Below are 27,987 nucleotides of genomic sequence, written 5' to 3'. Positions count from 1 at the left end.
AAACGCTGTTTTGACGGATTTTCAAATTTTCATGTGCCTTCCTTTTCTTTCGCACGTTGCGCGCTCACTCTGTCCCACGGAAGACTTCCTCTTCTGACTGCCGCGTGCAGCTGGCTCATTCATTCGATTTGTAACGTTCGGTCGCAAAGTCGTCGGAGTAGGATCGATCGCGCAGCCACAAAAAAGTAGTTAATCCAAACGAATATGGCTAGTTGTAGCTGCGGTTCGCGAGTTTTGTGCGTTTAAATATGTTTAATTTTTATGTGTTTCTATTGGATAACGGTTGCAGTGACTGGCGATAACGTAATCGCGTGTTGAAATAAAAGATTCTACCTGGAATAAGTGATTATTTTGACGTAGCGCAATGACGGAAAAAGTTCGTTACCTGCTGCGGCAGTTGTAGCCTTTGAGAAGCTCTCAGTGCTGAAGGAAGATTTGCCTGCCTGGGATTGTGTGTGCGGTGCGCGGAAGGTCTTCGGGAAGAGAATCGGAAAACGGAAAAGAAGGGCAGAGGGTCCTAACCTCGATTTTAAGTACGGGATGGTCCTTTTTCCTCGTGTGTGTTTACAGGAGGGCTTGTAAGTGTGTTAGTGTTACCGGGATCGTAAGATCCGTCGCTCGATGCTAAGTTTTTTTCTTCGTGGAATCCTTGAGGAATGTGTAATAATCGCCGTATTTTGATAAGAATATTATGGTCAATAATTTCGTGATTTTTGGAAGCAGCAATATCATATTATGAAAGAATCAGTGAACGGTGACAAGAAGCTGCCCGTCGAAAGTCACCACCGTAGACAGTTGGACACTTGCAACGGATCTGCTGACCGAGTGGACCATAAGAGTTGGTCAATTGAACAGAAGGCGACAGAGGTGGTTGTTAAAACTGAAACAATTTCCTCGACCAAAGCGGGATTGCCATTGCATTCCATCGAGAATAGGGACTCGACAGCAAAGATGGATCACTCCGCCAGTGACAAAAGCAAGTGTGAAGGTAGGTTCGAGAATCGAGATGTAATCTAGTAAACATTCTTATGTTAATGTAACACAATCAACTATCGTAATTGAACGCTCTTCTAACAAACGATTTACACAAGCCTCTAATTGACATCAATTAGCGTCCTCGATCTATTACTAAATACGACAAGTCGGCGCGGATAATGATAATTGAATCGATTTCCCAACAACCATGCCTTCAAAATCGCTGTCCCAATATTATACAAGACGATCGTCCGGTTGGACGACAACAACCGAAACGCAATCGTCTTGTTTTGCACAGAGGACGAGCCAGGTAACACAAAAAGACTCACTCTGTGCAATTTTTGTACGGCAGTTTCAAGCTGAATTTCCGAAATTCTCATCAACAACAGTAAATATACACGCCATTCTCCTGTTCCCTTACTATAGCTGGTCTTTAGGGGAGCGGGCAGAAAAATGTTTTGAGTCACATTGACGACATCATCGTCGACAGGCAGATGAAGAAGACGGTATGCACCTGTGTTGGTGGCAACAACAACCAGGACCGAGGTCGGAATGGGACGTGTGTGTAGAAGGAACTGAAACCGGACAGACAAAAAGAAGACGACCGAAGAGGAGTTGCTATTTTTTGCCTTAATGAAATCGGCATGTGCGTTGTCGGAGAGACGTAGGAATGTCGGAAGAATGAATGGGATGATAAGAAGTCTTAAGTCATGCATAAACCCTGATCAGCATTCGGGTTCTTTACTTAGTGCTAACGAAAGGTTTAGGCTGCAAAAAATAATGCTGGTGATAATAATTCATGGCCACTTTATTGCTGGTTTCATTCGATAGCTATAAATGAAATATGTTTTTGTTTAATTCTTCACATTTAACTACGTAATGCATGGACACCTATGAAGATAATCTAAATGACGGCTTTGGCAATATCTTTACCCTATTATTATGAAGTCCTTGAGGTAATTTATTGTATGAGGATACACCATGTTTCAAAGTATCGTTTTTACCTAAATTGAGCACACTATGAATTCATTCACCCTCTGACGGTATAAGGTAGGTATTGCCAAAGCCCTCCTTTTTCCATGGTAATTTTATGTAATAAGGAATTCGAGTGTGATTTGATTAAAAATCCCATCAAAAAGTATAAGTATCACTAAGAAAAATTTAAATGTTGTTTTTATGTGTTCTTTGTTTTTTTTTGGAATAATGGGTGCAAACCTTCATATCACGTGTTCTCATTGACTTCGCTCCGTAGCTGATTAACTAAAGTATCGTACCAAACGCATAATGGACTTGTTAACTCTGAAATCATGGATTTATTTGAAGTTTTCTGCTTGATGGGCCCAAAATGGGCGATTAGGCCGAAGTAGTTCTCTACCCTATCAAAATATTACTTGTAATGGATAGATATCGAGTAAACTGAAAGATTAATGGCGGTAAGCTTCAACTCGGATTAACCTTTAATACCGTTCCTGTTTGAAAGATCTGCAAAATTTTGGTTTAGAGTCATGTTGATTAACTCTGATGTCGACATCAATGCAGCCGAATATTCTTGTGCGAGATTTAACCCGAGGATAATACCGGTATTTTTCAACCGATTCGAGTATGAATATGGCATTAAATCTGGTTTTGAAAGTTGGTGCACAGGTAGAAAGTGAGGTTACGCCACTGTACTAATGCAAAAATCGTACAGGCATCGAAAGCTCTCAATTAATAACGTGAAATGCATCTAAGGCCTGTACTCGAAAAAAAAAATGCACCAGACAAAAGTGTTCGCCAAAAATTTATTTTAAGTCGGATTTTCTTGAAACTTTCAGGGAATGAACTAATACATATGGATTATGTTTCATCATAATTACTTTATTAAATTTCCTTTCCATCGCTGAAAGCCCGCACCTTTCCCTTAAGACCTCTCATTACATTTTGTGCAATGGTGGAGTCGACCTTTTTGGTCACTTTCATCCATTCTTTCTTCACCTCCAGCTCGTTCTTAAACACCTTGGACGATTTTCGAACTTTGGCCTTCATTAGGGCCTGTTCATAAACTACGTAGACAGTTTTTTGGGATTCTTGACCCCCCCCCCCCTGCGTAGACAATTGTCCATACAAAAAAATTAAAATTTGTATGGGCCGTGGATAATTGTCAACCCCCCCCCTCCTAAACGGTCTACGTAGTTTATGAACAGCCCCTTATGGCCTAAAATCTTTCCACCGGACGAATCTCTGGTGAATTTGGGGGGTTGGCGATTTTTGGTACAAAAACAACGTTATTGTCTCTGTACCAATCCAACATCGATCGCGCGTAATGGCATGATGCCAGGTCCGGTCAAAATAATGTCTCGCCTCCGTGGGACCGCAGGAAGGGCAACAAACGCTTCTGGAGGCACTCAGTGCGGTAAATTTACCCATTGTGATGTACGGTTTACTCAGTTTATCGCATTGGCATACGGCATGCCAGATCAAGTATTTTTTGGCGAATTTGTCCACTTTCTTCTTCCTTATGTCTTCCGGAACATCAAACCGTGATTTGGCAACGTAGAACTCCAGCCCCGGTATCTGCTTTGCGTCTGCCTTGATGTAGGTTTCGTCATCCATAACCACACACATCTGTTTCGTTAACCACTCTCGATACAGCTTCCTTGCGCGGGATTTGGCCGCCGTGTTTTGTTGATCACGCCGGTTCGGTGCCTTCCGGACCTTGAATACACGAAGCTCAGCTCGTTTCATGGTTTGCTGAACGAACCAGGCGGAACACTTTGCCTTCAGAGCCGCGTCGCGAATCGAAAGGTTCGGATTACGCTTGAAATAATCCAACACCTTCCGGGCCTTCACAGGGTCAGCTGTCTTCGATTTTCTTCCACTTCCAGCCCGCCGCTCGGTCGTCTGGGACTCCTTAAACGATTTCACCACCCGAGACACAGTTGTATGGGTGATTCCCAGTTGTCTTCCGATCCATCTCATGGTCGCAGTCGGATTTTCCATGACGGCGCGCAAAATTCTCCGGCGATTTTCTTCTTGTTTCGATGACATCTCAATAACCATTGAACCGATTTTTATGCACATGTAAACAATTTACTCCCAACTAGTTATACCCAGATTTTCATCAATTTTTACCCACGGATAAAAAAGTTACACACGGATAAAAATGGTGCATTTTTTTTCGAGTACAAGCCTTAGAACACTAAGTTGAGAGCACGCAATAAGTTACTATGCGATAAGCAATAAGCTTTAAATGCGAGAAAGAATGAGCTGGCAAAGAAATCTTGTAGAGTTATTAATTATCAAAATAGATGCTGTCGTAGACATGATCCATTTAACCTAGTGTCCTATTTGATTCAATTGCATTCGGCATTATGCTTAATATAGATGCAAATGGGGTAGATGCACCAGTTATGTCTATACGTTCATATTATGGTGTGTTCCATTTATGGCCTCTAGAAATTCCATGGTATGGTAATCCTTTGGAAACATTTATTAAGATTAAGGAACCTTAGAGGGAGCCTCCTTTAGCTCATCTTGCCTCATCTTACCCTACGCCAGGATTTGAGAAGTGGGTGAGAAGTTAGTGAGTGATAAGTCAATAGTGAAAAGCATATTAATGCATCACATTTTCCCGAGCAACGCCGGGGGCATTCAACAAGTACAATATAAATCGATCCGTTAATACTTTGAGCAATATAAAAAAAATGCAATGCAACAATGAACACTATTCCAACTCGAAGAACACCTTTCGAAAGTTTTTATATTTGTTGCTCCATACGCTAACCGTTTGCGATGTGTGATGGATGTGCGCGTCTCTCTAAATATAAATCCCAATCGCCGCGTTTTTGTTGGTAGGTACACCGGTACAAACGAACCGAATCAGAACAGAACTTCGTTGTCTTCGTCACTCGGATGGCGTTATGTGTACATACGTACGTAGCTCCAACTTTTGAACTTCTACTCACCACAGTAATGGGAAAGAGTGACACATCCGCTCTCTACCGTAAACCCAAACGGTGAAATGTACGTAAGTCGATTTCGCCGTGAGATTTAACCGACTTTGTGCATACACTCATTGCGCTAGTATTGTTATTTGTTTTGAATTTTTCAATTTCTGCTAATGACTAACAGATCCTTCGGTTCCACATCAACCAGTGTTTCCCCCATACAGGCTAATGATAGTCCTCGCGTCGGCATTGTTTCGCATTTCGTCACCCAAATTGAAACATAAGCCAGCCTGTCGCAAAACTTTGTCATCCGTTCATCACCATTCTGACTTCGGGAACAATGTATTCATCCCTATGATACCCCGTACAGCCAGTAGGTGATTAGACCCATTCAAAAGCGAAAGCCCTTCCGGTGGGAGAGGCGAGAGAAGTTTGAAATTAGTTCCGTGGAAAATTAAACTTTGTAATTGCAAACGATAACGTAATTAATCAATTAAAACAGCATTGAAGAATCACCAGCGGAAAACACCCAACACGCTTCAGGAAAGATAGAGACTTGCCAAGTTTTGCAGCGATTCCTGAAGGCCCCCTCCTCTGATGAACCCTAGGTTGGGTGTAAACTCAATTCCCTGTCAGAAACTATTTTCCACTAACTTTTGTTTTAACGCAGAAGTAGCAGCAGCAGCAGCAGCAGAAGCAGCAATGAATGCAGACTGAAATTGGAAGCGGAAATTTTTGCGTCAACGAGAAAACTTGGTCATGTTTCTTAGATTCCGGGAATTCTTTCGCCACCAACCCATCAGCAGCAGGGCAATTCAGTGTTGATCTCTCTTTCTTAACTGGTGTCTACCCGAAAAAAGGTGACAGCAGTTTTCCCTAAACTTTCTCTTCGATAGAATGATTCTGAGGAAAATTAAGAGCGGAAATGCAAAAAAAAAAAAGAATCGCGAAAATTCCATTCGAAATTAGCAATGACGAAGCGTTTGTCAAAAGACCGAAGTAACCCTTAGGGCTTGCTTTCTTCTCACGTAGCAGCATCATTCTCCCTTCCCGAATGAATTCCGATTTTCGGATTACAGTGAGAGAAAGAGAATCCATCCCAAACGAACTCCCCGGGGATGATTCCCTTCATTTGCATTAATTCCGACGATAGTAAAAACTATACAGCGGTGCAATAAACTTGCAGTCCTGGTCTCTGCGCGAAGGAGAAGGGGAATACACGTTTCCAAAGTTGATGGCACAGCTTAAGCGCGGACTTTTTACGTATATCACTCCTTGTTAAGGTTAAAAGTGTTCTGAAGCAAAATAAAAGAACGAAACTTTTGCATTATTTTCGTTGTTTTTTTCTTATTAATTTTACGACGTCATCTAGAACTGAGCGGAATAGACAGTGCAGACGGGGCGAAAACAATGAGCAACAGTATATCTAGCGTTTGTTTTGTCGGTGCTTGGGCGAGGCTTTCGTATAGCTGTTGCTGTAGTACCAGAACCAGCGCTCACATCAAGTGGAACACGTGAGGGAGAATAAATTATCGGACAAGGACATGGTAGCAGGTGAACCGTACCGACCCCGTGAGAACTTTGGCACCCTTCTTCCGCTTAGAAGCGAGTGTACGGGTTGGAATGGGTGTTTTCGATTTTTTGTTTAAGTAAGTTTCTTTGTTTTTGTATTTCGGTACTTTTTCAGCATATGTACTTACTGATCGTAACATCATCGGTTGGATTTCAGGAATTTCATATTTTTAACTTGAATACAACAATAATCCCAAGAAACTGTCTACGTAGTTTATGAACAGCCCCTAAGTGTATGCGTCCTACCCGAGCAAAGCCGAAAATCAAATTTAAATCAAAATTTGCTGTTATGATATAACTTTTATTGATCACCCCAGTTGATCTCGTTTTTTATGGATTAACGGTTAACACATTAAAAATGAGAGCAAAGTTTTACTGTTGAATCAAACGGAAAACTAATTGGAAATTAATTTGTGATCAATGATTTTGTCTTCATAATATTTAACTGAATACGGGCCTGGCGTAAATGGTCCACGCTTCTCACGTGGAAAAACTTGAGTTCAAATCTCACCCCGTAGAAGTCACGAATGTCCTGAAATGTGTTAAACAATACAAATAAACAATAATCGTTAGTTCAACGACAGATGAGATTAAATCCCATTGTCAACATGACGTTAGCAGCAAAACTTGAAGTTAAGTTACTTTCATTTAAAAATAATAATATGATAGCAGACTTATGTCGCGACAATTGAACTCAAAATGAGTTTTCATTATGATAGGAACAGCAAACTTTAATGTCGATTTGCTCTCATTTTGTTAACCGTCTTTGCTCGGGAAGCTCCCAAGCAAATAGGGTAGAGAACTACTTCGGCCTAATCGCCCATTTTGGGCCTATCGAGCAGAAAACTTCAAATAAATCCATGATTTCAGAGTTAACAAGTCAATTATGCGTTTGGTATGATACTTTAGTTAATAAGCTAACGATTGAAGTCAATGAGAACGCGTGGTATGAAAGTTTGCACCCATTATTCCCAAAACAAAAGAAGCGCTCCGACCGAATCAATTTTTATCTTCATCCGATAGGCCGAAGTGATTTCATGGGCTTTTCAATTGCGTTTCAATGCGTTAGGCCGAGTTTAAAATCCGTAGGCCGAGTTTGGCGTCAAGAAGCTGTGTTGGACTTTTGACAATATCTCAACGATTGGTTTCTCGTTTTCAAATCTTATGGTACGTACGGAAAGGTAAATAAATTTGGAAGCCATCAGTAATAATAACATTCCGTTTGGTGCTAAACTGATCCAGATTAAGAAAGACTAAGTGCGGGTTATGCTTAATAGGCTGGAAATGGGGTATTTAACCCTAATCTTTCTGACACTAGAATTGTAAAATCATCATCATGTAGAAACCATCTCTTTAAATATAATACGAATGTTTTGTAATTGTAATTGTAATTTATTGATAGCATAACGAAAACCTGTCAGTTACAGCACCATAAATCAGGTCAAGGAAGCAACCATTTTGAATCAGTTTAGTGGGGAGTTAAGAATGAAATTAAAGTCTAAGTCTAAACATTTTACATTTCTTAAATCAACAGCTACTATTGGTATTAGCCTAGAGAATTAATCAGCTCTGCGTGATGTACTCTGGGAGGCTTCCATGGTAGGCCCCGTACATGAAGCAGCAGATACGACGGTGGTAGTTTTCCGGCAGATCGCATCCAAGTATGGTGTGTCGCACTTCTCTGGTCGTGTCACGCCCTCGGATTCCATACACGAACCTCACCGACGACTTGAAGCATCGATGCAACTGAGCCTTGAGTGCGGTGGACAGCCCTGAGTAGTACACGACGTCGCAGTATGCGAAGAACGGCATCACCACAGCTTGGACGAGCTTCATACGAATCTGTTTGGAAAGCACTCCACGGAAGCGCCTTTTTGGTGACTTCGTTTATCTGGTCGGTCCATTTTAGGTTAGAGTCCATAATGCGACCAAGGTTGGTAACTTTGTTCGACAAAGTAATGGTTTCATCACAGAAGCGGATGTCATTTTGAGGGATTATGGCCCCATCTCTACAAAAGACTATAGCTTGCGTCTTCTTTAGGTTGGGAAACAGACGATTCTCAGTGGCCCAACGTTCGATAGCGAGGAGATCCTGGTTGATTGCTTCGACGAGTCTGTTAATTTCGCTTGCGGGGCCTGATATATAGATTTGGAGGTCGTCCGCATAGAGGTGATACTCGCATTTTAGCACACCAGGCAGGCTGTTGATGTATAGGCTAAACAGCAGGGCGCTCACAGGATCCTTGTGGCGTACCGTCGGTGAGATTCCGGGGATTCGAGGGAGTACCACCCAGGTCTACAACCTGGCTTCGCTGCGCTAGGAAAGATGAAATCAAATTACACGCGGAGTTTGAAAACCCGAATTCCCTCCTCAGCTTCGTTTCAAGTAGACCATGTCTGACACAGTTGACTGCCTACGAAAAGTCGACAAGAATCATTACTGTGTATCTGCTGTGACTTATTAATCCAAGATTTTTGCAGCTTAAAGGCTGATCGTATTGCACAATCTTATCCAGTAAGCGTAATTACCTCTCACCCCAGCAGGCCTAGATTTAATCCCAGTCGGCGCCGCCGGGATGTTCTGAGGTATAACATCTCTGATCAAGCCTTCCTTCGGAAGGGAAGTAAAGCCGTTGGTTCCCGGTTCATGAGTTGATGGGTCGATATGTAGGGTCCAGGTGTGGGAGCTGCCTCCCTGGCATTGGTGCACAGCACGTAAAACAAGATCGACGGAAAACAAACCAAAGGAAAAAAATCTTGTTCACAATAAATTCTAGGAATCCCAAGTGCTGTGTCCCTTTAAATGGTCAATATATTCCAATATCTATAACACCAAAGCACTAGTAGAGTTTTGTGCTTTTAAATTGGCTTCCACGAGTTTTTCTGCTTTCCTCCTCCCGCGCTGCTTTCGTCCGCAAACTGACGATTCTGTATAACCTTCTAACTGGAATAATCTTGAATGACTATCAAAGTAGTTAAAATCCCTAAAGAAAAGAAAAGTACTGCAGTGCTGTTACAACAGGCGTGGATTTCGTGATTTTCGCCAATTTGTCACGGTTTTTAATTTTCAGTCGCGAAAAACACGAAAACATTAAATCAGTGCCAACATTTCAAAAGGGGCGTAATTGCTTTTGTAAACAATGGCTTGATCTATCGATTTCTCGCAAATTTTAAGCCCATCCCTTCAAATTAACAATGCTAGCTGGTAAAGGAAACATTCTTCTACCTGCTGGTCTCATTAATCTTCATCGATGGCTTAAGCTATTGTTTACAAATGCAATTACACCCCTTTGAAATGTTGACACTGAAATGTCGCAAATTGTTCATGGACATGTTTAGGAAAAATTATCGCGATTTTCTTTTTATCGTGTGTTTGATGTACAGAGTAGCGAAGCCAACAATCCAGTTTAAACTGCATTCGTCCAGTTTTTTTTTTTGACACAGTCAAACAGTTAAAGTTCGAAATATTCCAGTTTTTTGAGAATCCAGTTTTATCCAGTTTTCCATTATTAATTGCAAAATATTTTTTTTGATTAAGATACTTACACTTTAAACTTTCATATTGGAATTGAAATCTTTAAAGGCTCGCTTCACGACAACTGGACAGGCGTGCTGTGTCAAGGGATCATCACGCATTTTGCAGGTTTAGTATTATGACAGTTAACACTTAGTTTTTTCTACCGAGCTTGGCTGTGCAAATCTCGGCAAAAAAGTTTTACTGAAATCTCAGCAAACCTTTTAATTTGTTTGCTGAGATTCAGCTAAGCATTGTCCTCAGCCTCAGCAATCAAATGTAACTTTTGCTGAGATCTCAGTGATTCTTAGATTTGCACAGATCGGTAGAAAAAAACTAAGTGTGTAACTTTATGTCAAAGTTAGCCTAACTTATGTTGAGAACTTATAACAGTAAGTTTCAGAACAATAGAAACTTAACGACGTGTTCGGGGTATCATCCAAACCTTTTGTGGGATAGTTTACCCATCTGGTATACAGTTCGTTTATGGTATTTGTTTATTAGGGTGGTTACGAAGCAAGTCCATGCTGGAGGCGGCTGGGTTCGAATTCCGTCCGATCTATTAATTTTTCGGGTTGAAAATTTTATCGACTTCCTTGGGCATATGATGGCAAAGGCATATAAAACCCTCACTTAAATAGTGGAAGTGCTTCAAAGAATAATAAATTGAGAGCCCCGAAACGTGCGTGGATCATCTTTTCGTGGTACGTGCCCTGTCTAGTTCAAACTAGGGGAACAGGATTTTTCAGTAATCAACGGAACACATCTTAGCCCTTGTTACTTTTTATACCTTGTTGTTATTGACAAGACTCGGCTTTGTCCACCGAGGATGATCTTGAATCAAGAAAAAAAAATGAGGTAGTTAGTCTTTATCTATGTGATTCCTAAACTTGTATTCGTTGTTCTCTAGTTTTAAGTGGTTAATACTAGGGTTCTGATGTATGTTCATTATCGGTGTCATGACTTAATTTTGTTGCTAAGGAATCCAATTATGACTGACAAAGGGGCGCACTTTATCTCTCACTCTACGAAGGGTATAAATAGCGGGACATTTCAATTAGAAACGATTCCTTGCAATGATGACAAGAATGACAACTTTATCAAAACAGAATACTTCATTATTTTTCATTAGTGATGGAGTAATTCGACATGCACTAAACCAAGGACACGGAATATACTACAATAGATCAAATTACTGGTCACTGTGGTTGTATGTTCCGAACAGAAGAAAACAAAAGTTGAGAGCAGGCAAAAAGCTAATATGCTATAACCAATAAGCTTGAAATAGTATGCAGTAGTAACACATCCGGAGAACTTCGATATTAGGGCGTAACTGTTTTTGTAAACAAACACGTCATTTGCCGATTTCTCACGAATTACAGCTCAATCTAAAAAATAACAAACCAAGCAGGTAGAGGAATGATTCCTCTTTCATTTGGTATAGTTTGTTCGCGGGATTGTGCTTTTATTCGGGAGAAATCAGCGATGGATGTGTTTGTTTACAAAAGTAATTACGCCCAAATCTCAAAGTTCTCTGGGCATGATATTTTTAAGCGATGAAAACATTATTTGTCGCGTATTAGTATTTGAAGTCGCGGATTTCTTTTGAGAAATCGCAGAAATCGTGGATCAAATTTTGTAAATTTGTAACAGCCTTGGAGGTGAAATCATGGTCAATTACGCACGGTTTCATCCCCCGAACAAAACTGGAAGAAATCTTTTTTTCTCGATATTTTTTATACTTCTATGTTTTGCAAAGACCGAGAGAAAAGTGACCTATAGAAATAATCGCTCAAATTGACCCATATTTTGTTAGAAAAAAGCAACACGCATAAATGACGTAGCATTGGATTTGGGGGTATTATGATGTATTAAGTATTACAAAATACGGAAGGAGGGGGTCTAAACATGATCAAAAATATGCTACGTCATTTATGGATATTCAAAACAGGTGCGTAGGGGTACCAGTTAAACAAATTCTAAATGAGCTCCGTATAATTGCGATTTTAGCTATTCAAACTAACGAGGTTCTAAAGGTTGCCACAGTAGGGTGTTGAACGGCTTAAGATCCCCCCCTCAATTAACATTAATTTAATAAGGTTTCCAGAAAATTTATGATATTCAATTCTCAGTTCGTCGCAACTAAAGCGAGTTATGATTGATGTGATTATATCGCACGAAATTCAATTTAAAGAGCTTTAAAATGCATCTGCGATCGCAGCTTCGCCCAGCCCAAATTGCGCTACCAGAGGACACGCAAAATGCATAGAGGTGTGATGCTGCGGTCCAGTTCACGTTGACACCGGCGGTTTGGTCGAAATAAATGACACTTTTCTACCACGCACCGGGCGTGGAGCAAGCTGATGCACATACATACGGGGTTTGTTTTTTCAATACGCACTGCTGGTCCTGCACCTTCCTTTGGGACGTTCTCTAGCATATTGTTCCCGAGCGGATAGCGAAACATAACCATCCAGCGGTGGTCACTTTTGTGGCATCCCGCTCTGGCCGGTGTGTGCTTCCCGCTTGAGGTGAATTATGATCCGATGCCAGAGTTTCGTGTTCTCAACAATGGCGAGTGTGTAGGTACTTTAAAGCGTCATATATTTGACCGCTTACCAGCAGTTGATAGAACGGAAAAAAGTCAAGTCGACATAATCCGCTGACGGAAGATGATGATGGGACTATTATTGGTCCATCATCATTTATAGCCACTGGTTTACGGAGCATGTTTCCATGGTGGGTCTTTATTTGATGGTGATTCTAAAAAAAATGTTTGTCACCTCTAGGACTGCTACCGATTACGTTCTCTATTGAAAGTGTATACATTTTATTGCAAATCAAATATTTGATGTGCAACATCGGGTTAAAGAACTCGTTCGCCAATGTTCAATGGAAGTGATCATTCAACAAGTCAGTAAAATTTTACTATCTCAGATTAGGAACCGTCCACTGTTCGTCTGATTCTGTCTGGACAGAATGGTAGTTATTTGGAACAGTCCAGATTGAAACCCACATCCAAAGCAATATACTTTCGACGATTGACCACGAATGAAACGCCGCAAAAATGAGGAGACGGAGGTTGAAAGGAGCACATCCTTGCACTGCAACAGTAGCAGTGAAGTGATATGATATCTCCCTAGATTGAATGTTGCTCACCCGACGCAATATAAGGAGAAACTTCGAACTGGGCACTCTGATGAGTATAATAAAAATCAAAACAATCTAAACATACCCATACTCCAACCCTGCGGTCTACCGAGCTAGCCAGTTAGAAAACCTCTAAATAGCTCGGTTGCTCTAGATAAACTTTGGGAGATTCACTCTTTGAAGCACCATAACTGGACAATGCAATGTTCCTTCTTGTGCTGTCTGTTACACTCATTCCAATCCTGGCTGCTTATGGCTATAACCCAGTAGACCTGGACAGACCGACAGAAAGGGCATCGTTCCCATACTTGACCCCGAATACATCTCTATACTAGCCGGTAGTAGGACAATGTTTTAGTACATGTTTTTGTTTGCGCACTGACCACTACCAACAGCAAAAGCAGCATGGTGCAATGTTTGAACATAAACCGCAAGGCGTAATAATGTTGCAGAATCTCTCTAATGCGGACGGATTTGCGTTACGGATATTTGCGTGTTCCGTCGCTGCTTGCACTTGACCTTTTTCTCCACCGCACACCGCGCGTAAATGGCGGAAGTAATAATTTAATGTGATCACTTCAAACTACATGATTTTCCTTCAACAAGCAATTAACGGTCGTTTCGAAAGAGTATTTCGCATCTACCGTTTCGATGACTAATCGCTCTACTATACAGCGCAACCGACAACCTGATTCGTTGGTCGGTCGCATTTATGTTAATTCTCCCCGCCCGACTTGAGCGTCATGTCGGCTGAAACAATTTTTTTGTGTAAGCTCAATCCCCCTATTTGCTTTATTACCATCTTTGGCTGCGGTTCTTCCTCGATGACTTCATTCTTAATGTTGTGTGTATTAGTTACGGTGGGGTTATGCTTCACTGCCCGCCGTTCGATCGGTCAAGTGAGCTGTAGGTACGTTGGTCGTTTTTGAATTTATATTTTGAATTTATATTTTGAATTGAAAACTTACACTTGTGCTGTATGATGTCTCCACCCGCCAATCGTGTTGTTATTTTCAACGAGGACTACCACAAGAGGAGGTTGTGGGTACGCAAACTAACCAATCGGAACGTTTTTGTTTTTCTTGTTTGGCGGCATCATTAAATATTTTGAATGATGAGTACTAGACAAACATTTGAAAAGGGCGTAATTCCAAAATGACCATATCGAGAAAATCGCTTCCGAATTTTGATGACCTAAAAATTAATCCTATTTCACGACTTTCCATTTTCTGGATGATTTTATAAGCTTGACACATAGTTAATAGTGTAATCTATCATCATGCATCACTAAAAACTCAAAAAAGTTTTCTTTGTCATGAAGTTGAGAAGAAAACATCATACGCCGCCCTGATAATTGCTTACATGTTGTTACCCCACGGATCTTCCACCCTTTGAACTGCCAGCACTGGTGATACGCCGTGGAAGTACACCCTCGGGATTTTGTGTTGAAAGTTGGAAATACGCCATGTAAGAAGAAACGTTTTTGATGATTTGAAGCGATATTCTCTTTTACTTTTTCGTGTTTATTGAGTAGTTTGTGAACTGTTTTCTCTATGTGTGGCAAAATATGGTTTGTTTACATTTTAGCTCTTCCGCCCCTTTCAAATGTTAGTCTAGATCATTCAAACAATATGGACAGTGACGTACCCAGGAGACTGGCAACCCCATATCAATCCTATACGTTTGACAGTAGGCAAGATCGCGGGCCTTATTTAAATACGGCCCGCCTGACATATACATGAAGGAAAGGGACACAAAATCGTGTTGTAAGCAGAAAGACAAGAGCAGATGAAAGCATAAAAAACATGGCCGCCAACCAGGCCCCTGGACGTACCGTAACCTCACTTTTTACCTGTGCACCAACTTTCAAACCAGATTTAATGCCATATTCATACTCGAATCGGTTGAAAATATACTTAATCTACCGTAGGCGAACCAGCCCAAGACTGAAAACCTCCTTAATAAAGAAAACCTAACCTAACCAACCTACTTAATCTTTTAGTTTACTCGATATCTATCAATTGCAAGCAATATTTTGATAATTGTTTATGTTTTGAGAGTTGGTACACAGGTAGATTGAGTTTAAGGAAACGCCACTGAATATGGTGGTTTAATATTTGTTTAAAATTAGCTAAATAAATAGCAATACAAACATCTACGCAGGCCTTTATGTGATCCTTCGCCCTAAGGCAGAGTCTTTTTATAACTATCATAAGCTATCAAGTTTTATTATTAGCTACTTTTTTAGAACCTTTTTTTTTATAACCCGGGTAGACAACAAACCGAGAGAACCGGGAAAAATCAATTTGAACCCTTAGATTATAGGTTGTATATTTATTGCAGGGCTGGTAGCAGGTCACTTTTTAGTGACTTGGTCACTTTTTTCAAGTCGGTCACTAAAAAGTCACTTTTTTCATCAAAAAGTCACTAAAGTCACTATTCCTTAAAATTTAGTCACTAAAGTCACTTTTTTACGACCAATATTGAGAGTAAATAATTTGACTTTAAAAACCCAAAGTAAAGTCTGACAAGAAGAGTTGCGAACATATGGAAACGTTTACTGTTCACGAAATCTAATATTTTATTTATTTTTATCTTGAAATTGTCATAGACCTATCATAAATTTTCAGAGATTTCTAAAAAAGCTCTAGACCTAATATTCTGGTTGTTTTACATTGAGATCTTGAAAGTTATCCAAGACTACACTGCAACAAAAAGTTACGTAAAATTCACCTGAACGTACATATTTTCCATCATACTTTTCAGGTGAATATTCACATAGAAATCAATTGATTTTCACGAAAATTTTATCGGACTTTCCTTGGCTCCATTTAAAAGCTACGGGAATTAGCAAGTAGATGTTACTGGACTTTTTAGTAATGATAAAGTGAATTGGTGATAGACTATAGATAGGGGAAATGTCTCTAATGTTGGCCTATGGATCTAAGATTTGGCATATCGCTAAAAATCTGCTATTTATCAATTTTATCTAGATGAACGCGTTATTGGGACGTTACAAATGGATATTTTTGGTTGCTATTGAAACTTTAGTCGATTGCTGAATTTATGTATGGGCTCAAATTAGGGACACTTAGGCCGATATTACCTGCATTTCCCCTATATATTTCTTTTTATTTTAGTTATCATGATTGCATTCGGTTCAATCCCAGCCGAGGTCGGTGGGATTTTTCTGAGGCATAAAAATCTCTGGTCACGTCTTCCTTCGGAAGGGAAGTAAAGCCGTTGGTCCCGGCCTATGTGTATTGAATGGGTGCGATATCCTACGCAGGTATGGAAGCTGTCTTCCTGCACATTCGATTGCCGTCAATGAATGGCAATCGATGTCCGTCGGTGATTGGCACTAGATTGCGGAACAGAGACCGACGTTAAATAAAGGAAAGAAGAAATGATTGCATTCTAGAAAAATTGAAATTTACTCATATTCTGGAATTTAATTTTTAATTTATAAATGAGTGTTAATTTATAAAAATTGTAAACCTTACGCTTGAAAACATGAAGAAGCCTGGGAATTCCAACTCGTCCAACAACGACGAATGAGCACTTTCTTCTATCACCATTTTTGAATTATGAATACGACTAGAAAATTTTCATACCATGAAATCACGAAAAACTTAAGTGAATTTCACTTAACCTTCACCAGCATGATATGTAGACCAGTGAATCCAGTGTTTAAAAGCCAGAAATTTGAATAATCTTTGACCCTCGGTAGCTTTAGTATCCGTCCAAACATCGAGAAAAAGCATGTCACAGATCTTTCTTTGAGTTCCTCTTTAAGTCCATTAAATTGTATTTTTTTTCATGCTATAGTTCCGGTAATACAAAAACAAAAATTCCAAGAACAGGTCATAGAATTTTTTTTAAAAACTTTGAAATGTATTCCTAAATCTCTAATTTTTCACGATCGAGATTTTAAGTCCTAGACACGTTCAATTGTGTTTTATATCCGTGATTATTCCATCTGGGAAAATTTTCCTCATGCCATAATAATGAGATTTTTTCTTCAACTGCGATCTAGAAAAGCTGTCCCAGAATTATGATTCTTTTCTATGCTTGAGGTGTTACAGAAGATTATATTCTTGGGAGGAATGAAGCAAAGTAAAAAGACGGCCAGTTCGTTATAGCGACTACAAAGAAGAGAAGGATCTTTTATTAATATACTCTACTAACTTAGATCTAAGTACATTTAATTCTAGAATTGCTAAATGCATCGCTTCATATATCTTCAAAAATTGCGGTTTAAAATCGGTATTCTTCTCTGTGCCTCTATTTCGCGATCTAATAACAAATTCGTGATCAGCAGAGTGAGGAAATGGAGGTTAGAATTGGAACGTGCTCTTGCTTATTCAATTCATACTTATGTTTCGAGAACACATTTATCGATAACAAACAAACACATCCTTAAATCATTTGTTTTATTTAAAAAAAAAACATGAAAAATACCGGAATAACGGATGATTGGAACCATATCTCTCCGATCAATAAATGTCACTAATGATCACTTTATTTTTGTTAAAAGTCACTATTTGGTCACTATTTTCGTAATTTTAGTCACTAAAGTCACTACTATTACATCACATACCCACTACCAGTCCTTTTATTGTTTATGGATGTAAAAGCTTATTATTATGAATGATGTTTTTTTTCTACACAAACTTATTATAATATTTTTGAAAAATAAACATAATAATGCCGATTTCTACACACTTAGAAAAAATAATAAAAATTATAATAATTTCCTTGGAATTTTCTTCGGAATTATCTTCAAGTTCTCCTTAGCATTTCCTTGGAATCCTCCTTAACATTCCTTTGTCAATATTCTCAGAAATTTTCTTTTCTTAGAAATTCTTCGGAATTCTACTCAGAAATCCCTTCGAATTCCCTTCTGAAACATTCCTATGAATTTCTTTTAAAATTTCCTGCAAATTTTGTTTTGATTTTTTTTATTCTTTATTTTATAGAGATTTCTTGCCGTAAGCTAGTCCATCTCTTAATTTTGTTTTGAATTATTCTCATATGTTTATGAATGTTCATAAACTACTTAACAGTTTTTGAGAGGCTTAGACCCCCTCCCTCTGCGCGGACAATCGTCTATACAGGTTTTTGTATAGTATATGTACTTATGTCAATATATATTCGGTAGCATGCGATGCTTTCTTCAGTCGAGTATTAGTACTAGACAATGAAGTAGTCTGCACATTGTCGACGAAATACGCGTATCTGTCAAGGATAAGCAAATGGAAATTACCAATCCTCTCTCTCTTTCGATCAATCATTTGTAGTGTGAGCCCTCAGATTTCCAGACAAAGTATTATTTTGGGCCACCATAAAATGTATATATTGCATTAAAACATTATTATAAATATTAGAGTAAGTGTACTATTTTTTTACGCAGCGCTTATTTTCAAACTATTTGCTCAAAAATGTGCCAAAAATGAACCTTTTTCGTGCAGTTAATACACTTTTCACCTATTTTGAATGCATTTGACGTTTGGACAAAATTAGTACTTTTTTTCCTTGATTTGTTTTCCGTCGATCTTGTTTTCCGTGCTGAGCACCCATGCTACCGACGCCAGAGGGCAGCTTCCACTCCTGAACCCTACCTATCGACCCATCAACTCATGAACCGGGGACCAACGGCTTTGCTTCCCTTGATCAGAGATGTTATGCCTCAGAACATCCGGGCGGCGTCGACTAGTATTGAACCCAGGCATGGTGGGATGAGAGGTAATCACGCGTACCACTACACCACCGGCGCCGCTAAAATTAGTACGTTTATTCTAATTGTTTTTTCTATTTTAATCTATTAAGTGGCTCATTTAGTTGAATATATTTGCAGCTTAAAAATGCTTCCTGTAGTTATGGAGCTATTTGAAATCTTTTCGCAAGTTAATTCAAACATTTGTACGTGGACAAAATTAAAAAAAAATGTGACTTTTTGCTGAACATTAATAACATAAATTTTAGAGAAAAAACATTCACAGCAAAAAATTAATTTTAATATCATATCAAAGTGAATGCACTTCAATCGTGTCGAAAATATGGTGTAATATTAGTTGCCAAAAAGGACAAAATTATCATTAATACAGTGCATGAACTCACATTACACTGCTTTTACTGCATTTGTTTATTGTGGTGGCCATAAAAATTACATGAGATTTTCGACACGATTGTAGTGCATCCTCTTGGATGTAATATTAAAATTTATTTTTTGCTGTGTTGTGATACGATACGATGTAACATTTGGATATTCTTATTTGGAGGAAACTCGAACAGCATCAATGAGCGAATGCGAACAGTTTTGTTTCGTGCAAGATGATAAATTTTCATATTGTAACATTTGCCAAAATAATCAATACGTCATTGAAAAATAATGCTAATATCAAAGGAAACCTTAGCTAGCTTCTGGCGCGCCAGAGCGTGTTCGGATAAAAGTCACCCTAATAAAGAATTAAAAAAAAAAACGTCTTCAATAAACACAAACTTGTGCTTGTTATTTTCAATAACAATAATAATTATGATAAAAATAGGGCGTCCATATTCAGAGTTCCGGCAAACTATTCAAATTCCGAAACAAAATATTCAACTCACTTTTGTTTCGACTCAGTTTAGTCAAAAGTGGATTTGCTCAAAAGTGTGTTGAATTTTCGGAGATTTTCCAGGAAAACCGTCTCGAATATGAAGGTCATCGGGAGAGGTTTCATTCAGTCTCTTAGTATACTCATAGACAGACTGAAATTTCCATCGTTTTTTTTGACGTAGAACTACGTCTTTGTCGACTATACTGGGGTACAAATCAAAAAATATGTGTGGTGAAATAGTGTTAGGTTTCGAACGCTTGTAACTTTGTCATTTATAGATGAAATTAAAATCCAAATACGCCAATCGATAGGATATTACTTAAAGAATCTGCTGAAATAAATACTTTTCCAATATTTAATCAAAAAAACTTTTGAAGAGTGCGCAAATGATAATTTTATCATTGTTTTCATGAACTAAATGTTTTCCCCAAACCCAGTCATCATAAAAGAATACCACTTGGTTGCACATCATTCTGCTTGAACCTAAGAAGATATTAAACAGCGTTGCTTTCCTGACTCTGCTCATTACCGCTTCTGTCGGCGTGGCACTAAGTCCCCCCCCCCCCCTTAACAACAACCCGAAACAACAACCCGAAGAATATATGGACTTAAAAGATCACTTTTTTTTCGGGAAATAAATTTTAAGTAAACTACAATTATAAGTAAAAAACAAAAGCCAAAATTTTCAAAACAATTGATTAAGAGGAGACATAAATCCTATGATATTATGTTGGTAAATTACCAACAACTGACTGTAAAACATATCTGGTACCTCTATATATGCAATTAGATTAACATCCAAAGTCCATCCTTTTTTCCATATTCTGCACAAAAGAAACGTTCTGCCCCGCCCCATTCATAATAATAAGTATAATATTCAAAAATGCATAACAAACACCAATTTTGCATGGTTCTAAGTCATACTGCAGTCGTGTCTAGGACACAACCGTTTATTTTTTTATTATATTCGAGAAGTTTTTCTCGAAGCTCTACATTTGACAAAATTGTTTCGAATTCATTTCACTTTTGAGTCGGTTTCATTGTTAGTGTATGATTGTCAAGTAAAACATTTCCATAACTACCGTATATTAGCCCATTCGCAGAACCAACATGAATCGCTACCGTGCACCGTTGCATTACATCAAATGCTTCTCCGCCGAGTCATTCTTCGAAAAACGACTTCATTCATCCACCTCAAAAAATGCAATCTCTGATCGTGCCTGTCAGCAATTTCCTAGACGCAAAACGTTCATCCTGAAAATTACTCGCATTCTAGGAAATTTGATACCTCTAAATTACATTTCGCTGCACATGCCATCTTTTTATTTTGATGCACCAATTTGCTATGCGAATCACGAATTCGATACACGCTCAAACTACAACTTCGTGTGGGGTGAGTGCGGTGGGTGGTGTCCGCGCGTTGAGACGGTCGCAAGTCAAGGAATTCGAGTAATTAGAGCGCCATGCACGTATCTGTTCGCATTCGTTGGCTTGAAGCACAAGGCAAGTTGGTGCAGCTCTAGGATGTGCGACGCAGCGTGAATTTTTCTATCTTTCTACAACAGTAGGTACATGCAGTGTTGCATAATCCACCTTCCGATCCGATAGCAAATCCCCTTGCACTCAACCGATGGTCCTATTGTGGTTGCTGGCCCCGATCAATTGCATCGTACAGTAGTGCAATGCAAGGAATCGATTTTCTTTTCGGGTGTCGAATCTTTGTTTCAGTTTTTCGATGAGTACTTTCAGTTGGTGAAAATGTGTCGAAATTGAGCAGTGTCGAATGGTGATTTTTTTTTCTGGTTTATTGAACGTGGGGATATTGGACACAAGACGAAAGAAGGGTTTTGCGAGAGTTCGGGACGGGTAAGAACCGTGTCTGTGGCCGTTTACTCGAAATTACTCATCGATCATTTCTACTCACGTTTTACGTTGCTAAGAAGATACAAATCTATTTTTGTGTGATTGGGTGTAGTCAGCTAGAAGTGCATTTTTTGGCAAATGCCTTTTACTCGACGGAGAAAGTATCTTTGCCATGAAAAGGAAAATGAAATTTGAGAAAGTAGTTTAAGTAGTACCTTCGAATAGCTAAGGTGTCAAATTGTTATAACTGTGCGAAAAATTAACCAATTTCCAAGCAATTTCTTTATTGGATGATTCAACAATGCTGAAAGTTATTTCTATATCCACTTAACATAATTTCTTAACATAGCTGATTTGCCTAATAACCACTTGAATTACAAAATCAACTTTTGTGGATAAAATTTCATTTATGTAAGGAGATCATCTCTTTGAAAACAAATTTCAAAGTATGTCGTTGAAATTAAAACTTTTCCCCCTCAACTCGGAGATAACCGTACAAGTGGCCAAGAGGGTATAAAGCTAGAATACTGCTCATTTTACATTTCGCAGCTACATCCGTAAGCTTGTCGGTTTATCGCTGGTCTGACAAAAGGATAGAAAAATCTCGTCTGAAAACTTTGTCTCGCTCCCACCTTGTTTGTGGACTTTTTCTATGCCGTGTACTTTTAGGACTTCCGGAAGCAAGGATTTCCGCAAACATTGAATCCTCCAGAACATTGCACTCTCGCGAATCCATGTGTCCACAGAATTAATTACGATGGAGCACGACGCGGTAGAACACATTTCTCAGCTCGTCCTCGATGCTCGACATGACATGATCTTCTTGTGTTCATCCTTTTCTCATTCCCATCCATCACCGCGTCATATCCTGAAATACTTTGCTTCCGCTAATTTGTATGTACCTTCTCGCTTATACTTCCTGTCTTCGTCGCCGACTCTGAATGTTGTTGACTTGTCTCATTATTTCAGAACATGGACCGAAACACCCCTACTGTAGGCCCGTGTGCCAACATGCTGCTGGGCTTCGTTAATTCTCGCGCTTTTTCCAGTGTGGTACTGTATGTGTACTAGAAAGGACATTCCTGATGATTCTTTCGTTTAAGCAGAACATGCCACAGCCGGATGCTGCTGTTGCTGTCCTGCCGTTCGGTTTGCGTATGCAAGACTCGTTTGTGGTGTAGAATCGCGAAAAATTTCACTGGAATTATAACACCATGTTCCCACCTCTTCCAAATTTTACTGTTCTTTAACGAAACGGGACTTCATAATCTGCTTTACGGCGGGCGTACGACATGGAACTCGCAGTTATAATTTTGCTTCGTGTGCAAGTCTTTTGGATCCCAGACAGATTCAAGTGAGAGAGAAAACACGTCGTGTTCTACGAGTGTGTTTGGTGATGGATTATAATTCGCCGCTTCCAACTGCTCATCACGTTCATGTGCTGGAGCGCTGGAAATCCATGTGAACCTAGGTGGTAGAACTCTGACTGTTCTAAATACGACGACAAACACTCGCAAGTAGTCCGATGATTTCTTCACTCGTTGCTGTGCTGTGATGCTTTTGGTGTTAATAAAACCGTCATCCAAATTTCGTTCTTTCTCTTTCGTGTGGCGCGAGCATTGCTGAGGTATGCAAATTCAATGTTCATCATCACCGTACAATAGCGGATGCTCTCGCATTCATTCATTATTGTGTGGTGGGGAATCTGTGTTTTGTAAACGAATATTTGCTACTAGGGTAGCCACTGGAAACATGACTAATCGGACTATTCTGCGTGGTTGAACGAAATAGTGTCGTAGTGGGTCACTATGCCAAAATGCTAATCGACGATTTATCAACAAATGTATTCAACACTTTGGTTTCTTTCATATCCTTCGTTTATTTTTTTATATTATGTGACGAAATGTTTTCAATAACATCGCCAAGCTGCAAATTTAGCGTTTTAATTTTTCTAAAAATGTTGAAAATTAATTTCGATAATATCGTTGTTCCATCGAAAATACAGAAGTATACATTTATTTTTTTCTATATCATCATATCGAATTGGAATTTAAATGTTTTGGCCATATTTTCACCATGGCAATATAGAAATATTTTTTTCAGGGTGAGCTACCAATTACAGGGTAGCTAGCGAACCGGGAAAACTACTCACTTAAAGGGTGTCCCACATCAAATTGCATCACGGAAAAAACGCTATAGAAAATTACCTAGTTGACCGATCCTTTTCAAACTTTAAAACAATAAAATATAACCAATTAGTAAGCTTTTGGAATTTTTATTTCATTCAACATCAATACCATAGCCGTACACTCGCTTCTTCTTATTCGTCTTCTTCTTCTTCTTCTTCTTCTTCTTCTTCTTATTCTTCTTCGAATTTCAAGTTTATTGCATATCGCATATTAGCTTATTGCGTGCGCTCAACTTAGTGTTCTAGATGCCTGCCTGTACCATTTTTGCATTGATATAATTGTGTGGCAAGTCTAATCATACGTATATGCCCAGGGAAGCGAGGCATTTTCCAACTCGAAAAATTCCTAGACCGGCCGGGAATCGAACCCAGCCACCTCCAGCATGGTCTTGCTTTGTAGCTGCTCCTTTACCGACTGAGCTAAGGGAGGCCGTACACTCGCACCTTGCGCTTAACCCCACTCATTAGGTGTGCAACATCTGGCTGCAGCTTCTTCTGTACGGAAACCCACTTTTTCTTCATGTCTTCCTCAGATTTGACCTCCTTGGGATGCATCCGTAGTGCCTGCTTCATAATAGCCCAGTATTTTTCGATGGGCCTTAGTTCCGGTGCGTTGGGGGGTTCATGTTCTTGGATACTAAAGTTACCCCGTTGTCTTCGTACCACTCCAGCACAACATTTGAATTGTGGCACGAAGCTAGATCCAGCCAGAAGATCGTAGGGCTCTCGTGTTGCTTCAACAGAGGAAGCAGACGCTTCTGTAGACACTCCGTTTACAGTCCCGGTAGTCACAAACGGCGCACTCCGTTTGCCACATGAGCAGATCGCTTGCCAAATCATGTATTTTTTGGTAAACTTTGAAAGTTTCTGCGTCCTTGCTTCCTCCGGAACATCCAACTTGTGCTGGGCGGTGAAGAACAGTAGCCCCGAAAGCTGCCGGAAGTCCACCATGACGTAAGTCTCATTATCCATGATGAGACAATGAGACTTCGTCAGCATCTGGGTGTACAGTTTCCGGGCCCTTGACTTTCCCACCGTATTTTGCCGTTCGTCACGATTTGGAGCCTTCTGCACTTTGTGCACAGCGATAAAAATACAGTGTAAACAATACACTCTAAACTATTTCTACCCAAATTTTGAAGAGAAAATAACCAATGGGTGTGGTTTTTTCAGCGTCACCTAATCTTACACGTGACGGAATCTATCTTTGACATAAAGGATGAGACGTAACCAAACGTGCCATGTAAAATTAGCTGAGCTGAATTTCGCGTCTATTATTACTCAATTTTATGTCGAAATTGACGCCCGTATATGTCAGTCTCAGAGCTCCTAAATTTTCATCTTGAACCTTTATTTTTTAAATTTTTTTTTGAGTTTACGCACAACTCTCCTCAGAAATCCATTGGAATTCTCCTCAGAATACCTTGAAATACTCTTCTGAATTTTCTAGAAACTTTCTTAAGAATTTCATTTATATTCTCCAGGTCCTAGGTTTTGTTTTTATTTGTCTCGGTTTCAGCGGTTCTTAAAACATGACAAATGGGATCCTACATTGATCGATTCTCTTCATCAACTTTCTCACGTTAATCACTCAGCAGCAAAACCTTTTCGAAAGACAACAGGTCGAAAGACAACAGGTCGATAGACAACAGGTTGAAATAAAACAGTTCGAAAAACAACAGGTCGAAAGACAACAGGTTGAAAGACAATAGATCGAAAGACAACAGATCGAAAGACAACAGGTCGAAAGACAACAGATCAAAAAACAGCATTTCGAAAGACAACAGGTCGAAAGAAAACAAGTCAAAAGACAACAGGTCGAAAGACAACAGGACGAAAGACAACAGGTTGAAAGACAATATATTGAAAGACAACAGGTCGAAAGACAACAGATCGAAAGACAACAGGTTGAAAGACAACAGGTGGAAAGACAACAAGTCGAAAGACAACAGGTCGAAAGACAACAGGTTGAAAAACAACAGGTCGAAAGACAACAGTTTGAAAGACAACAGGTCGAAAGACAACAGGTCGAAAGACAACAGGTCGAAAGACAACAGGTTGAAAAACAACAGGTCGAAAGATAACAGTTTGAAAGACAACAGGTCGAAAGACAACAGATCAAAAAACAGCATTTCGAAAGACAACAGGTCGAAAGAAAACAAGTCAAAAGACAACAGGTCGAAAGACAACAGGACGAAAGACAACAGGTTGAAAGACAATAGATTGAAAGACAACAGGTCGAAAGACAACAGCTCGAAAGACAACAGGTCGAAAGACACCAGGTCGACAGACAACAGGTCGACAGACAACAGGTCGACAGACAATAGGTTGAAATACAACAGGTCGAAAGATAACAGTTTGAAAGACAACAGGTCGAAAGACAACAGATCAAAAAACAGCATTTCGAAAGACAACAGGTCGAAAGAAAACAAGTCAAAAGACAACAGGTCGAAAGACAACAGGACGAAAGACAACAGGTTGAAAGACAATAGATTGAAAGACAACAGGTCGAAAGACAACAGCTCGAAAGACAACAGGTCGAAAGACAACAGGTCGACAGACAACAGGTCGACAGACAACAGGTCGACAGACAATAGGTTGAAATACAACAGGTCGAAAGACAACAGCACGAAAGGCGACAGGTTGAAAGACTACAGGTCGAAAGACAATTGGTCGCAATGCAACAGGTCGAAAATTGAACAGGTATAATAAAAATTACTATCTATTCAATATACCCTTCTTAGAAAGTATACATTAGGAGCTGTTCATTAACTACGTAGACAGTTTTTTGGGATTCTTGACCCCCCTCCCCCTGCGTAGACAATTGTTCATACTGTTTTTTTATTTGTATGGGCCGTGGATAATTGCTACCGTTTGTATTTAACGTTTTGGATGCTAGATAAGAATCTCTTTATCAGACTATGTAGCAAAAATCGCTCGAAATCTTTTTGCAAAAATCGATCAAAGCAGATACGACCTTTTGAAATGTTCATCGAGATTTTCAGTGCGGAAATCATCCATGCTCGATTTTCTCATATTTGTGGGTTTCCACGTTTTGGTTCATGATTGTACCAGTTCTGATAGCGATTGTACGAATGAGGATGTATACTAGGATACCCACAAAAATGACCAGCCTCCGCGTCACGAAGCCACTTGTTTCTTATGTCATCCTGAGGATCTGATCCAAATATTAGCCAAATTGATCAACATTTACCCATTTCTAACACGGGTTGAAATTTGTATAAGAAAAATCATCAAAATGTTCGGCTTCAACGTTTCGCCACAAGCTGCCGATGTAAAAGTGCAAACACCATCAAGTCTGAGATTCTTGTATGAAATGTTATGCCCAATGACGATCCAAGTTATCGCAAAAAAGTTATTAGCATTTTATTGAAGTGATGTCTTATTGATGATGGCAAAGGGCCAAAGCAATTTTAAAACCTTTAGTTACTCAGCTGGGTCAATACCCTTTAAACAATACACAAATTTGGAATTTTAGAAATATTTCATAATCTGGGATTTAGTAAATTTTTCAAAATCTCGCATTTTTAATATTTTTCCCAGTTCTTCATATCTCACAAATCTCGAAAAAATTTCATATTCTAAGACTCTAAACAGAAGACGAGGCGTTAATTCAGTTTCTTGCTTCGAGGTCTTTGTATCAAGTTCAAGATTTCTATAATCTTAATTTAATCTCTCTCGATAGCGTGAGCTAAGTGACCTTAAAGAAATCCGTGATTCTGATTCGAGTCTAAAAAAGTTATTCATAGGGGAAATGGATGTAATGTTGGCCTATGGATCTAAGATTGGGCCCATCGCTGAAAATCTGCTATTTATCAATTGTATCTAGATGAACGCGTTATTGGGACGTTACTAATGGATATTTTTTGTTGCTATTGAAAAATTAGTCGATTGCTGAATTTATGTATGGACCCAAATTAGGGACACTTAGGCCGACATTACCTGCATTTCTCCTATTTAAGATATTTGTAGAGCTAATTTTTTTCAGTCTCTGACTCTGACTCAGCCTACTAAAACGGTGCCGTTCCGGTCTTATTCGAAGCTAAAATTCAGTGATCCAATTTCAATCATCTCTCTTTTGCTCACTTTGCATGTACCGAAAATGTAGCAAACCAAAACAAACGTTAACTAAGAAATTGCGTTTTACTCCCGCATCAGAGGTGTGAACAACGAATCCCA

General features: G+C 39.3%; 1 protein-coding gene across 3 annotated transcripts in view; it reads left to right on the top strand.

Annotated features, from left to right (window-relative positions):
* The first annotated feature begins 126 nt into the window (after positions 1–126).
* pbl (epithelial cell transforming 2 pebble) overlaps positions 127–27,987 on the top strand; it is a 114,937-nt gene continuing 87,076 nt past the window's right edge. Inside the window, exon 1 of one of the 3 annotated variants that reach the window (XM_065223043.1) lies at positions 127–988. In XM_065223043.1, coding sequence (XP_065079115.1) covers positions 736–988 — 253 coding nt within the window. In that variant the 5' untranslated portion in view covers positions 127–735. The remainder of the gene's footprint in view (positions 989–27,987) is intronic. The other 2 variants (XM_065223042.1, XM_065223044.1) reach the window with 2 other exon arrangements.

Source organism: Ochlerotatus camptorhynchus, unplaced genomic scaffold (genome assembly GCF_037179485.1).
Source record: "Ochlerotatus camptorhynchus isolate MF236.1 unplaced genomic scaffold, CSIRO-AGI_Acam_v1.1 ptg000183l, whole genome shotgun sequence".
NCBI lineage: Eukaryota > Metazoa > Arthropoda > Insecta > Diptera > Culicidae > Ochlerotatus > Ochlerotatus camptorhynchus.
The sequence above is the reverse complement of the archived record's forward strand: the minus strand, read 5'-3'. Positions and strand labels throughout refer to the sequence as shown.